This window comes from Artibeus jamaicensis, unplaced genomic scaffold, assembly GCF_021234435.1.
Source record: "Artibeus jamaicensis isolate MK-2021 breed Jamaican fruit bat unplaced genomic scaffold, CSHL_Jam_final contig_233, whole genome shotgun sequence".
Lineage (NCBI taxonomy): Eukaryota > Metazoa > Chordata > Mammalia > Chiroptera > Phyllostomidae > Artibeus > Artibeus jamaicensis.
In genome coordinates, this window is record NW_026521486.1 from 22,144,303 (window position 1) to 22,160,167 (window position 15,865).

Here is a 15,865-nt window from a genome sequence, read left to right on the forward strand (position 1 = left end):
CAAACAGTAAAAGCACCCAGCGTCCAGATCCAAAGGCTCACTTCTTCTGTAAAAGACCAGGACGTTTTTAAAAGCGCTGTCTCGAATATGAATGCTGGGCTGCAACTCCAACCCAACAGGAGCCCAGAATCTCAGACTGGGACACGAAAGTAGGGATGCTCTGGAGAAATACAAGGGGCATTTCGCCTGTTCACAGCCAGCCAATTTAAGTGAAGTAAATATTAAAACTGGGCACCAGTTAGTTAGAACTTTAATAGGTGCAGGAGCAACCCCTTTAGTCCTTAACCCCAATGCCCTTTAAACGTCCCCACCCATGAGTTAAGAAAAATTCAAATGGGTGGGGGAACTAAAAACCCTAAAACTGTCCCGAATCCCTACCAGTCCCTGTTCAGATTGATTCCCTCCCTGACACTCATCAATTCTTATTTGTTTCTTCTGCACCAATTTGCACTGTACCTTCTGCAGTCGTTTATTTAGGAAGAGATTTTCTAGAAACTTAGCAAATTCGTATTTCACTCTTCTGTAAGGGAAAAATATTATTAAATTTAACCTCCTCAAATAACAAGACAACTCAGAAATTAGTAGTTTTGACACTCCTTTCAATTCCTTAATTTCATCCAACAACCCCCCCCCCCTCCAAGGTCTGCTGGTCTATAGCTGGGCACAATCGTTCACTGATGGAAGGGAAATTCATTCAGCAGCCACAGTCAAAGTTCAAACAGATGCTAATAAACCTTCACCTAAACTTCAAGGCACAGACTTTAAGAGGCGTTCCTTAAAAGCCTCTTCTTAGGACGCCTTACAATAGAATAACAAGGCTGAACAATCTTTTACTAATTTAAAGAAACGACTGACTCAGGCACCAATGTGGACGCACAAATTAGTACCTTCCTGTTTCCCCTTTTGTCCCTGAAAAGGAGTAGCCGCCACTGCTACTTTAATTAAAAGTGCTGAAAAAATAGTTCTTGGGACTCCCCTCCCACTGTCTGTGCTCCCAATGCAGTCAAGTCCGTTTTAAACTCCCATCAAACTCGACAGTGTTCTGCTACCCACCCACCTCACCTATTGTGAAACACTCTGTTCTCCACATCCAACTCTTACCTGCTATTATCTTAATCCTTCAACTCTCCCCACCCCCAATGTTATTCTCCCCACAACACATTCCTGACAGACCAGTTACTCCCTCACTAGATCAAGACACTCCTTTCCTTAATGCTGCTTTCAACCTGTTCACTGATGGGTCTTATCTCCACCCACTGATGGGTTCCCACCAAGTCAGTTGTGTTGTTTCTTTTGAGAAGTCTCTGGAATCAGGCCCACTTCCAAATGCTAGGTCTGCACAAGCTGCATTATAGGCAGTACCCAACAAAAACAAAGATTTTATTTTTAACCTTTCAGACCCTCCCTTACTTCCTAGACAATTGGCTCTTGTAAAGATACAGGAGCCCTTTTCTATGCAGGATAAAACCGGATTGGGAATCTCTTAACTGACATTGCTGCTAGATCAGTCCATCAGTCACAAGCTTTTACTCCCCCAATACGCTTTCCCTCACTTCTCTGTGCGAGGTTGTGCCTTATCTCTAACTGGCCAAAGCCCAAACCACCTCTCCAGACACTGAAAGGGGGAAATGAATAAAACAAGGTTGCACTTTTGATTTAACTTGGCAGTTATGGTTAAGACCAAGCAGCTGCCCAGTTTTTCCTCTTAGCCTTCAAAGAGAGGTTTTAACTTTTATGCATAACCTTCCCCTTTGGAACACAGAAAAAATGATTCAATTCGGAAAACAATACTATCAGGGGCCCTCTGCCACTACTGCACATCGCATGTATCAGGTGTACAAAATGTGTCCTCAGTGCAACCCTGGCAAGCTGATAATATGCCAATAGAGGTCCCTTGCCTCTACCCACAGAGCATCTGAAGTATGGCAATGTGATTTTATCTAACTCTCACCTTCTAAAAATGTGCATTTGTTTGAGTTGTATGTTTTCTCTCTGGCTTGAAGCCTTTCCCGACTGTCAGGCCACAGCCGTGGCCACAGGTAAAGTCTTGCTGGAAATGATGATATCAACTTGAGATGTCGCTAGAGAGCTATGCAGTGATTGAGGAACTCATTTCACCAGGCAGATCGCCCAAGCCATTTGCAACATCTGGCCTGTGTGGCGACACTGCCACCGTGCGTACCCTCCCCAGTCTTCTGGTTTGGTGGCACACACCACAGCATAATGAGCACCCACTTGCCAACCATTTGTAGGGCACTCAGACTCTCACGGCCCAAAGCCCTCTCTTTGGTTCTTCTTAATCTTTGCTCCACCCCATTTTGTAAATATAAACTGTCTCCTTTGGAAATAATAGCAGGAAGAACTCTAAAGTTTGACTGAAGGACTTTACTCACCAACTCTTATAAGAGGAGAGCTTTAACATTATTGTCAAGAACTAACTAATGCCTTGCAGAACAACTCTAAACCCATTAAAGATTCCTCCCTTGGTGTGCTCCAGGGGGACAAAGACCAGCTTCCCCATTCACACCCAGGAGGCTTTGCTCACCTGACAAAGTGGTCTTCAGGATGACAAGTGGGCATATCTCCAGGACAAGAAGTAGATAATCTTTAAAAAAAAAAAAAAAAAACATAGACCATTTTAAGAGTAAAGAAACTGACATCTCATGCCTGAACTTCCACCAGAAATGCCTGACTGTGACAATTCTTCTTTTACCCTATTCCTTACCATTTTTATCCTCTTATTTCTAGTTGAGAACCCTCAGACTCACTCAAGATCCTCTAGAAATATACTGGGATCTCAGTGTTTTTTTTGTCCCTGGTGTGAATTCCTAAACTCCTAATATTCCCCATTAATTCTGTACCTCCTGACCTGTCCTCCATCTCTTACTTTAATTGTTAAATCATTTTTACTCTGCCTTTCCCACTTTCTTGACTGTTTAAGCTTTCGCTTGTTCCAATGACAACCACACCAAACATTCCTTTCCTTCTTACTCCTTTTTATAACCATCTGTGCTCGGAAAAGGTAATGCCTTGATCAAGTTCTCCCAAAGCACTGCTGAAGGGGGGCAACATCTCTAATTGCTGGACATGCCACTAACTCCCTCAATCAACAGACAACCAACATTTACTCTTAGTTCCTGTAACCAGTTTTACTACTGTCCCCAACCCTTTCATTTACTGAGACTTGTCCCCTTCAAATTTTACCTTTCAATCAAATGTCATGAAAGTAGGAAAAGCCTCTTTTCCCTGTTTATCACTAACCTCTGTTCTTGTCAACACTGACAAAACTGAATTTAAATCTAAATTTGGCCTCAAACCTAGCCCTTCTCAGTCCTCTCATTATATACTTCAAAAATGTATACAGTATGAAAAATTAGAAAGAAATACGATTAACTCATGTATAATTCATCTGTCTATCGAATATCAAGCAAATGGATTTTGGCCAACACGGGCACAATTCGACCACAGATTAGAGACATTTTTTGTTATACCTATGAATCAATATATAAATGAGACCTCTCTTTTTTTTAACCCTCACCTGAGAATATGTTCATTGATTTGAGAGAGAAAAGAAGGGAGAGAGGGAGAGAGAGAAACATCAATGTGAGAGAGAAACATCAACCGGATGCCTCATATGTGACTGGACCAGGAATCCACCTGCAACCTAGTTATGTGCCCTGAATGGGAATCGAACCCACAACCTTGTGGTCTATAGGATGATACTCCAACCAACTGAGTCACCTGACCAGAGCCAGGCTACGCCTTTTAAGGTAAGTTCTATATGGAAATTTCCCACATCTTAGAGGGATGAATTAACAGCAGAAATGTCAAAACTACATAAGGCAGAAAAATTACAAAATCTTGTTCAGCAAAACCTATGAAAAAATCATATTGGATAGAGGAAGAATTTGTGGTTGCTACTGTTAAAAGAATATGAATAAGCATGGATTAAAGAAAAGTGAAGTATCTAAAAGTATCTTGCTGAAAAGAGTTTGTTTCATGTGGGAAATTGCAACATAGTGATCACAAGAATAACGTCCCTGTTGCACTGCTGGGATGTTATTCAAATGAGTCAGTCTCATTTGAACTCAAGTCCAGGGATCAGATAATTTCTTTTAACTAGTCAAAAACCACTTGCCGATAATACACATATTAAATATGTTTACATTTTATAATATATGTATATAATTTTTGAACATTCTTTAATAATCTATATAACTGTAGAATGGAGAATGCACAGGAAATTGACCAGTGCATTGAAACAATAAAAAGTCCCTTTAAGAATAAGAATACTTCCTAACACGTGGAAAGTCTGTGAGTCATTAGGTTTGGGGATTACCAGGATATAGAGAACTAATGCCTGTTAACACTTGTAAATTTATTATCAAGTGAGTCCAGTTTGATCTTTATTCTTAAGTATTTTTAAGGAAGAAGATGAAACATCTCTGTATCTACTAAGCTCCAAAAGCTTTCTAATGTCTAGCCGAAATTGCTTCTTCTGACAAATTCATTTTTCCTCACGTAGCCTGCAATATAAAACAAAAATTCCAAAGAACATATATGTACAACCCATAGACATGGACAACAGTGTGGTGACGGCCAGAGGGAAGAGGAGTGGGGGCTGGGTGAAGGTGGGCAAAAGTCAGAGAATGGGGACATCAATGATAGTATCAACGGTAAAAATAAAGTTTTAAAAAAAGATATCAAGTACCAAAAAAAAAATATTACTTCAACACTCATTTGAACACTTCTGTGGTCACAATTTGCCAAATGAGTCTTTCCATTTGAGGTATAATGCAAAATAGCAATAAAATAAAATTATTTTTATAGTGAGCAATTATATTTTTTAAATCCCCAAATAGTTCTGAATAACAGAGTTAAACTAGGCATTAGAGTCTCTGGGCTTCAGAAGCTGTGTTATGATGCAAGAAATTGGGTTGAGTTTCAAAGTGGTCAAACCACATCAGGCCGTTCACCTGAGGTGAAGCTGTAACATAGCCTAGTAGTTAGTACTTTGAAAAAAGGAATACGAATCCACAAATCTAAATTGTCTTTCTTCTTTTTAGTTACATTTACTGGGGTGACATCAGTTAATAAAATCATATATGTTTCAAGTGTACAATCCTATGATATGTAATCTGAATATTGAATTGTGTATTTACCACCCAAAGTCAAATCTTCAAAGCCATATATTTGACCCCTTTGACCCTTTACTACCCCAGCCCCTTTCCTTCTGATAAACACCATACTGCTGTCTGTGTCTATGAGCTTTCTTTTGTTTTTGTTCTTATTTGTTCATTTATTGCTTTTAATTTTATATGCCACATAAGAATGAAATCATAAGGTTCTTGACTTTTCTGTCTGACTTAGTTCATTTAGCATATTCTCAAGATCTATCCATGTTGTTGTAAATGGCAGTATTTTATCTTTTCTTATGCCTGAGTAGTACTCCATTGTATGTATGTACCACATCTTTTTTCAATCAACTACCTACATCTACTTGGGTTGTTTTCCTGTCTTGGCCACTGTGGATAATGCTGCAGTGAACATAAGGGTGCATATATCTTGGGAAATAAATGTTTTCAAATTTAATCCAGAAGAGGGGTTGCTGTGTCATATGGTACCTCTATTCTTAATTTTTGGAGGAACTTCCATACTGTTTTTCATAGCAGCCATAGCAATTTATTTTCCCACCAGCAGTGAATGACGGTTCCTTTTTCTCCATAACCTCTCCAACACTTGTGATTATTTGCCTTGTTGATAATAGCCACTCTAATAGGTGTGAGGTGATATCTCATTGTAATTTCATTTTGCATGTCTCTCATCACTAGTGAAGTTCAGCTTCATTTCATTATCTGTTGGCCATGTGTATGTCTTATTGGGAGACGTGTCTATTCAGCTTCTCTGCCCATTTTTTAATTGGATTTTTTGTTTGGCATTCAGTTGTATGAGTTCTTTATGTATTTTGGATATTAATCCCTGATCAGGAGCTGCAAATGAAGGATGAAGAAAAAGCATGAAAGATGAAAAAGAAACTCATATTGCTACATAACAAATACTTACACTGTGCTCCCAGCTTTGTGCCAGGTGCTATAAAGATGCGGAGTTTGTCTCCTTAGTCAACAACTGTGTGGTAGCAAAGACCAAAGGTGAGATTGGGAGTGCAGAGGTGGGCCCCCAGGTATCAAGGAAACACTGAGGGATGAGGAAGGCCTAGAAGAAGCCAGAACATTTTTCCTACCAAAACAAAACAATATTTTTCAAGCCACCTATGTTTTCTCATGACCAGCCTACTTCTGTTGATACGTACCATTTCATCATTTCCCTTTTTGTTGTTGTCTGGAGTGAGGAGACTCACTGGTTGCCCGGTAAACTCCCTTGTCCTCCTTACACAAGAAAGGAAATCCTGGCATGAACACACAGCCACCAAAACAAGTTAATATTTTCACATCTTGGAGATGAACTTCCTAAAATACAGATAAATTGTTCATTCCTCAAGATTCCTTTTTCTTGAAACTTACCAGCAAAACACTCTTGAACTCGGAAACTGAGGAGAGGAAGAGAGGAAGAAGGAGAGAGAAAAAAATGAGTTTACCCAAATCATCTGCATCACAGTGCACAGGTAATGTTTGCAATTTTCCTTTTTTTTTTTTCAAGGGGAAGATTTTTGGGGGGAAGAGATGATAAATATGTTGAAGGACAAGACAATAGGAAAGCATGCAGTAAAGAGAGACAGAGAATGAAACAGAGTGAAATAAAAGAATGGTTAGAGGAGTATCTGATATACTGGAAAGATCACTGGACTTCAGTTCAGGGATCGCTACAACTGTTTCTACCTTCTTTGTGATTCACTGTGTCACGCTGGGCAAGGTCCATCACTTCTCTGGAACTCACTTTCCTTGTCTGTAAATGTGTGTTGGGAAGGAGAAGAAGAACTACTAGATAAATTCAAAGTTTTATGTGATTGATTCACAAAGGGCTTTGGGAAATGAGGTATGAAAACAGGAGAGCAACAGAGAAACAAGAAAAACAGAGAAGATGAGAGGGAGGAAGGAAGGAAGAAAGATAGGGAATGAAGGGGGAAAATGGGAGTGACTTAAAGAAAAACTAGGCACATCTGCCCAACTTCATCAGTCAGTCTTAAAATTAGTAATGCATTACTCTATTTGTTCTACATTATTCTGACAGTGTGGTCCCCAGACCAGCAGCATCAGCTGTTCCTGGGAACTTACTGGTTCCCTACCAACATTAACTGAGTTCTTAACTCTGGGGTTGAGGCCCCGCAACCTATGTTTTAACAAGACCTCCAGGTAATGCTGATATATACTGAAGTTTGAGCATTACTCAACATAGAGAATGCAAGAGGAAGGAAATATGTAAGGTTAAATTAGAATTTCTTATTACTCTTGCTTAGGAAAAATTGACCATGTTTATGTCTTTCTACAGATAGAGGATGCTTTTCTTCCCCTGTCGCCTTATGGACCATTGCTGGGATCTCCATCCTACTCCTCAGTGCCTGTTTTATCACCAGATGTGTTGGTGAGTTCTGAAGGTCAAATTCAACCTCCCTGGTGAATATTAGGAGTAAATTCTTTCTTGCTGCCCATAGGTTCTCTTTTCCCATAAAGAATATTTATATTGCACTTTTACCCCTATTTATCTCCAGGTTATTCCTCAAGCCAGAAACACCAACTAATATAGAACTGTTACCAAATTTCAGTAACCGCTGATCATTTTTCATGATAGTTTTCATATTCATGGTGGCCTTGAGTTCTTCCCTTTGTCCCCCTGCTATTGATGAGTGTAACTCTTTCTATGAGGTCCTAACCACAGACAGGACAAATCACTTTTTGGAAGGAAGGGTAGAGAGGGTTAAACTTGGCATAAGAGGGAATGCTAACATGTTTGTTTTCTCTGGGCCTTTGAGCCTGAAATAAAGTACATTCACTTTTATAAATTAGGAAAACCATAAAATGTAAGTTCCCTCTTCTTTCTTTCAGTAAATCTCAGTGCCTCTTCATGCAGGAAGAAAAATAGACAGTAAGAAAATATGATCGCCGTTGCCTCTCTTCTTAATAATAAAAATGATAAAATTTATTTTACCAAGAGAAATGAACATGAACTGTGCCCCTGTCCTTACAGTGACATATCACATCTTTCAACTCTGTGATGGGAAAAGGGTCCAGCCACATGAGGAGTTCTTGGAATTCTCCTGCTACAATAATGGATCAGGTAAAACATTCCTTAAATTGGAACATCAAAATTTACTTAGCAATATTTTTGCTTTTCCAGGTTGATTTGGGGACAAATAGAGTACTTGGAGTAAGTCCTGTTTTTCAAAAACAAACTGTAGAATCTTGCCTGTACTGTAATAAAAGGATGAGAAGTTGGGTAAGAAGACAGGAAATGAAATTAGCATCGGAGTTGGAAATCTAGAGGATATTACAGCACACTTTTAGAATGAATTTGAGGTCTATATCTGGACAGTAAATCTAGAAGTGGATGGTGTTATCCCCTGAAGTGGACTATTTTTTAAAATTCATCACCTGCTTCCAAAATGAAGTACAGAAAAAAATGTGTAGTATAGGGAATTTGGAAATACCTCAGAAATATACTTGGTATGCTCTTATGTATAGCAGTGTTCCAAGTCTTAGAAAAATGCCATGCAACACTAGAAAATGACTCCCTTCTTTGGGCTATAATTTCCTCACCATCAAATTGAGAGAGTCTGGACTATTTATTTTTAGTCTAAGAAATTTAGTCATTTGTACAACCAGCTTGGAGATTTTGCTGAGAGCTCGTTACTTAGGCAACACGAGAAATGGTTGCTTGAATGTCACTCACATAAAATGCATAACTTTCTCTGACCTTGGCAGTCTAAGAGCAGATAATAAGGTTATATCAATAGCATAATTGAGATAGCTAGTATTAAGATATATCTAGAAAATAAGGGGTATGCTCAAAAGACAAGAATATTGCCCTTTGTGTTTACTGACATGAGAATTATCTAAAGTCTTAAATAATAAGATGGGGATGGGAAGGTATGAACAAGAGGTTTCAAGGCTTATGACTATAAATGGTGAACTTCATCGGGCCAGATGAAACTTACTCAGTTCATTATGGGACATTCATGGCAATTTCTCTCCTTTTAGGTTCAGTCAAGAACTGCTGTCCATTGAGATGGGTACATTTTCAATCTAGCTGCTACTTTTTTTCTACAAACACCATGACCTGGTCAGCAAGTGTGAAAAACTGCTCCGACATGGGAGGTCATCTGGTAGTTATCAACACGCAGGAGGAGCAGGTAGTCGAAGGACAGCCTTCCAGTGTCAGTGCAGCCTTCCGCTCATAATCTGTCCCTTCTTCCACATACGTGTTCAGTGCTCGGGCCACAATGAGTATTTTTAAATGAATGTACTGAAATTCATGCTTTTCTTACTATTTCTGTAAGTCAATACCTATTCTAATGTATTTTCATTTCTAGAAGAGTCCAAGAAAACAAGAAATTTCTGTGTTTAGTTCCTTTATTGTAAAGCAGAAAAAACAAGGTTAGGAGTCCATTTTCGAATGACCATTGACTAAGCTTATAACTGTATTTGAAAGAGGGAAAGCAAACAGTGCCCATTAGCTTTAAGCTGTGATTAATAATCTTGCATTAATCTATGTGGTAGGTTTTGCTACAAATAACAGTAGATAAACTTTGAATGAATTATTGAGAAACTTTTTTGTTTAAGGCTCTTTTTTGTTCATTTAATTTTATGTTGTATATATTTTTATCACCAATTAAAAAATAAGAATATAAACCCCCATGATGTTGGTATTTCAGGGCCATGTATCTATCATCTTTAGTCCAGATCCTACTTTATCTCTTTAAATAACAATTACCTTTGACACTTGCTTATAATTGAAATAACTGATCTCCTATTTTTTTGACTGTGGATCTTCCATAGGAATTCCTTTTCCATGAGAAACCTGAAAAGAGAGAGTATTATATTGGACTCACAGACAAGGTGACTGATGGTCAATGGAAATGGGTAGATGGCACACCTTTCATGAAGTCTCTGAGGTAATTCCTTTCTTGTAGGAGAATTTAATACTACCCCAAACCCTAAAATTAGGCCATTGTTGATGGGAGTTCTCACAACCCCCTTCTGTTCCATGAGATATATTCAGGTCCATCCTGCTGCTTATTTTCTGAGACCATCTCAAATATGAAGGGAAGGAGGTGAACATGAAAAGAGGAGCCAAATTGAATACTAATACTTTGGAAATGCAGCAGGAGCAAAGTATAAAATTCAGAGTCTTAAGCCCCTAAACTGTTATAACTGAGACAAAAATAGTGATTTTTAGAGAGTTAGAAGATTCTTATGGAGTATAAAAAGGAACCCCAATGATAATGGCTTAATAATGGCTTTACAGCATTAGAGCACAGCATTCTGGAGTTTTCAAAGTTCTAATCTCATTTACGGTCTCATTTAACCTAAATTACATCTTTCTGAGATACATCGATAGATTGACTTCACTTAACATTTGAGCAAACTAAAGGCCAGGGGCTTCGGTCAATTTTGAGAGTCCAGCCCACATGCTCTGATACTTTAAGTTGCTTCGATGCAACACAGTAATACCATTGAAGTGTACACCTAAATTATTATGAACTCTGTGTAGAATAAAGGGAACCACAGGTGACATGACACATGAGTGCAAATAAAACATCCACCAGGACATCAGTCGTTCCCATAACTTCTCCTTGGAGCTCTAGGTCTTTGAGGGTGAGAGACAGAATGGAAAGGCAGGGAGATCCAGTGTGGCTTCACTACTCACAAACTCTACAACTTAGACAAATGGTTTAGCTTTTCTGAGATCCCTTTTCTTCATCACTAAAAGGGTGAGAAAGGTGAAAGTATTAAGCAAAGTAAAAAAGAAAGACTCGTGAACACAGACACAGCATGGTGATTGCCGGAGGGGAGGGAGGTTGGGGGAGTAGAAATGGGTGCAGGAAGGATACATGTGACGGAAGGGGATTTGACTTGGGGAGGTAAATTCACAATACAATATACAGATGGTGCATTATAAAATTGTATAACTGAAACCTATATATTTTATTAACCAATGTCGCCCCAATAAAGTCAATTTTAAAAAATAGAGATTGTAATACCTACCTCACAAAATAGTTGTGAAGATAAATAACATAAGTAACTTGCCTAGTGTATTAGGTTACTTTACCTCTTGGAGCTGGGATTTAAAGTTTCCCGTGTTTTGTTTTGTTTTGTTTCTTTTTTCTTTTTAGCTTCTGGGACGTAGGGGAGCCCAACAACTTAGCTACAGTGGAGGACTGTGCCACTGTCAGAGACTCTTCCGATCCTAGGAGAAACTGGAATGACGTGCCCTGTTTCTTAAGTTTGTTTCGGATTTGCGAAATGCCAGGAAAAAGGATTTTGAACAAATAAAAATCTCCAAGAACAGAAGGCACAACTTAAATGTATAAACGAGGAGGAACAGGACCGTGGGCAGAGCCACAACTTCAACATGAGAAACGAGTTTGCAGCTTCGATGTCAATAAAAACAAGTCATTTTGAATGTTATAATTCATGATACTGACTGAAGTACATTTTTCTCTGTATTAGTCTCTCAGGCCTTCTCAGAATTTACGAGGCAATTCTCTAGCCAGCGCTGTGAGAAGAAAAGCATATGCTCCTTTTTGGTACACTTGCTTCATTTGTGAGAATTTAGTGAAAATACAGGGACAAACAGCAAGTACAGAGTTCATCAAAGAAGAAGGTTTTGGAAAGTGCCTTTGAACAATCACCTGAATCCACTGCTCTGCATCAGCTCCTCTTCTTTCTAGTTTCTGAAAAGTCTGTCTTCCCTTCCTGGGTTCATACCGTTTTTATCCCCTGCCCAAACATATATCCTCAATGTGTTCTGTACAAGGAGTAAGAAACTTCTTCAAGTCATGAAACTTATTACTGCTCAAAAAACTGGTGTGAACTTCTGGGCCAAAGGCCTTTACTGTGTCTTGCTAAGGAAAGGTCATGGTGACCTGCAGCTCCAAACAGATTGTCATCCAGTTCACAGCCTTTTTTTTTTTCTATTTTCTTCCGTTGACTAATTAGATTTCACCTGAATTTGTATCTATTGCTCAGCCAGGGCCAGAGTTCAATAGTCAAATTATCCTAAGAAAACATTCAGCTTCACAGTTTTCAATTTCAAGCCTATTACTTATTGCATAATATTCTATTAATATTGATAGTTACTCAAGAGTATGTAAATAACATGGCAGCTTTTGTAAACATGTTTCTTGCACACAGCACCATAAAAAGACCCTCAAAATGTATACACTGAAACCAATGTTTAATTATTGAATGGGAAAATCCAACTGAACAAGTACATGTAATATATTGGCTTTCTTTACAAATCTTTGTTTCACTTAGACATAAGTGGTTTTGAAATCTTTTAAACCAAACGTGGCTTTGAAATCTTTTAAACCAAAAGTCTTTCAACCTAAAAGTAATCCAAAAAATATATTGTAAACTCTCTAATTCTCTTTTTCAAATCATAAACATCAATGAGAAAACATTGAAAAGCCTATGTAGATTTTTTGTTCATTGCTCTTTTCCTTTAGGTAACTATAATTTGATTATTTTCCATTTTATTTCAATGTTTAAAGACATGAAAACATCTTATGACTTCAAACATTAAGTGGCAAGATGAAAAGATAAAAAGATGGAAGATTATGTGTGTGTGTGTGGGCATATATATATATATATTTATATATCCTCTTATCCATGGTTTTGCTTCCCATGGTTTCAGTTACCGGTAGTCAACTGCAGTCTGAAAATATTGAATGAAAAATTCTACAAATAAACAATTCATGAGTTTTGAATTATTTACTGTTCTGAATAGCATAATAAAAATATCACACCATCCCGCTCTGTCCTGCCCAGGACATGAGCCATCCCTTTGTCCAGCATCCGATCTCCATACTGCAGATGCTACCCGCCCATTAGTCACATAGGAATGTCTCCCTTATCAAATCACCTCTCATGGTATTCAAGCGCTTGTGTTCAAGTAACCTTTATTTCACTTAATAACGACCTCAAAGGGCAAGGGTAGTGATGCTGGCAGTTTGAATATGCCAAGACAAGCTTTAAATTGTTTTTCTTTAAGTGAAAAGAGTGTATAGACAAAAACCATAAAACATGCACACATACACATTCGGAAAGGAATCATACCACAGATGATGCTTTTAAGATATTAAATTTAATTTTACTTAAATTTAAGAAATAACAGATTAAAGTGAAATTATTCTGAAATTTTAAGAACTTTTTAGGCCTTATAAGTTGGCATAAAAATTATTTTCTAATGGTCCCTCTGAAGTAAATAAAAATTATAAAGCATCATATAAAACATTCTTCTTGCCCTCCTGTTTTTTTTTTCAATCTCCTTTTCCTTTTCCCTTTCTTAAAAATAGAGTCTTAAAATGACTCATCAGATGGTGCAGAACAAGGTAGCTTGTACATACATAGGCGTGCATGTATGGGAGTGAGGCTGGGTGGGGGTGCAAAATTTCCCGCACAGGGATTTAGAACCCGAGTGGGGTGAATCTGTGTAAGGGGATAGGTCGGAGCAGGAAAGGTAGTAGGGGTGTGGGGAATCTGTTGAATTCCAGAGGCCATCCTGGTAAAGTGGCAGACTGGCCCAAACTGTGGAAGCCTGAGATAATTTGAGGATTGCGGATGTCTGCGTCCAAGCAGGAGGAGTCACAGGGCACTGGTGGGATGAGGAAGGTCACACAGCCAAGCCCTAGCAGGTTGGCTCACAGGTCTCGCAATAACCTTACAGGTTTTGTCCATAAAACTTGCACATTTGGTCATTTATTGTTGGGTATTGTATAGTTAGATTACTATTGTAAGTGTAATATTTTATATAAAAGTACACTTTTTAATATTTTGCATGTATTATATAGGAATATTGTTGGTCTCTGTGTATTATTGATAATTTATTTAGAAACATTGCTTCATTTCACTATTATTTTTTAAACACAAGCTACAGATTCTCTTACACTTTCTATGCAGATAATTTTATCTTTTACATACTTAGCTATTCAGGACTGTAGTCACTGAATGTTGACCATGGTTCTAGTTGAGATATGAAGAGAAGTGTAAAATACACACCAGATGTTGGAGGACTAAATTGGAAATAAAGGTAAAATCTGCCACTAATAATTTTGTACTGATTACATGTTAAAATGGTAATATTTTGGATATATTAGTTTAAATAAATAAATTATTAGAATACATTTTTTTATGCGGTTACTGGAAAATTTAATTATGTATGACTCACATTTTTGGCTTGCTTTTTATTTCCTTTAGACAATTCTGATCTGCAAATAATAATAGTTTGGGGTTTTTCCTTTCCATTTCTCCTGGTCATACTAAGCTAACTAGGAGTCACATAGAAGCTGCTATAACTGAGTATACTTGTTTTGTTCTTGACTTTAAATAAAATTCTTCTAAAGATTTATCATTAAATATAATATAATAGATTTTGAAGTAGAGCCTGTGTGGAAAATCCCTTTTCTTTCTTATTTGTTAAATGTTTTACACTAAATGGTTTATTGGGGTTATTTGTTATTCTTTTTGTTTTGGTTTATTTATTTTTTTAGGTGATCCTTAACCATCTCTTTTTAATATCAAATGTTAACATTAAAATGCTAATTGCTAAATGTTAATGTCAATTATATCAATAAGTTTGTATACTATGTACATACATGTACATTGTTTAAAAAAACATTTTCTATAGGAATTATAAATTTAAAATAGCTTTATTCCCATGCTCAAGAGGCAAACACATTCAACTCTTCAGATGTTTCTTCTGCTGATGCATTCTATGTTTCTAAATAGTATAATTTCTGTTTTTATCTAATAGTATATACTATAATGTCTTGTTTTTTTTCAATTTTGTGTAATTTGGCCATTTCTTCACATTAATAAAAACAAGAATCTCTCTCTCTTTGTCTCTCTCTGTCACACATACCTCCCATGTCTCTCATATCACTGTATCATAATTTAATTTTGTTAAATAAATATTCAATACTTACATTATTATAATATATAAATATTATTCACAGCTGAATTGTGTACTGTGTCATGATTACTTACACTCTCTTAAACACATTTTGCTTTTTATGTAACTATTACTAGCATCATTTTTTTAAATTATATTTTATTGATTTTTGCTATTTACAGTTGTCCTGATTTTTTCCCCCTTTGCCTCCTCTCCACCCAACATTCCCCACTTTTTCAGGCAATCCCCACACCATTGTTCATATAAGTTCTTTGGCTGTGCCGTTTCCTGTGCTGTGCTTTACATCTCCATGGCTATTCTGGAACTACCTACTTGTGCTTGAACCCATCACCCCTTCACCAATTTTTCTACACCCCCTCCCATCTAGCAACCAACAAAAGACTCTCTGTGTCCATGATTCTGTCTCTGTTCTTCTTGGTTGCTTATTTTGTTTTTTAGATTCAATTGTCAATAAATTTGTATTTTTTGCCATTTTATTGTTCATAGTATTGATCTTCTTTTTCTTAAATAAGTCCCATTAACATTTCTATAATAATGGTTTGGTGATAATGAACACCTTTAGTTTTTCTTATCTGGGAAGCTCTTTATCTGCCCCTCAACTGGAAATTACCATTTTGTAGAGAAATCTTGGCTGTAGGTCCCTGCTTTTCAAATGACTTTGAACATTTCTTGCCAATCCCTTCTAACCTGCAAAGTCTCTTTTGAGAAATCAGCTGATGGTCTTATGGAAACTCCCCTGTAGGTAACTAACTTCTCTTTTCATGCTGCCTTTAAGATC

At 37.4% G+C, this 15,865-nt stretch overlaps 1 protein-coding gene across 1 annotated transcript; it reads left to right on the forward strand.

Moving 5' to 3' along the window:
* Window positions 1-6,392: 6,392 nt before the first annotated feature.
* Window positions 6,393-12,486, forward strand: CLEC4E (C-type lectin domain family 4 member E). Its single transcript, XM_037167859.2, has 6 exons — window positions 6,393-6,622; window positions 7,447-7,539; window positions 8,143-8,232; window positions 9,153-9,304; window positions 9,951-10,066; window positions 11,288-12,486. Exons 1-6 carry the CDS (start codon window positions 6,586-6,588, stop codon window positions 11,445-11,447), a joined length of 648 nt encoding a protein of 215 aa, XP_037023754.1. The 5' UTR covers window positions 6,393-6,585; the 3' UTR covers window positions 11,448-12,486.
* The last annotated feature ends 3,379 nt before the right edge of the window (window positions 12,487-15,865 follow it).

Coding starts and splice junctions, on each gene's coding strand:
- CLEC4E (XM_037167859.2), top strand. CDS start 6,586: ATGAGTTTACCCAAATCATCTGCATCACAGTGCACAG. Junction 6,623..7,446: donor ATCTGCATCACAGTGCACAG/GTAATGTTTGCA, acceptor GTCTTTCTACAG/ATAGAGGATGCTTTTCTTCC. Junction 7,540..8,142: donor TTTTATCACCAGATGTGTTG/GTGAGTTCTGAA, acceptor CTGTCCTTACAG/TGACATATCACATCTTTCAA.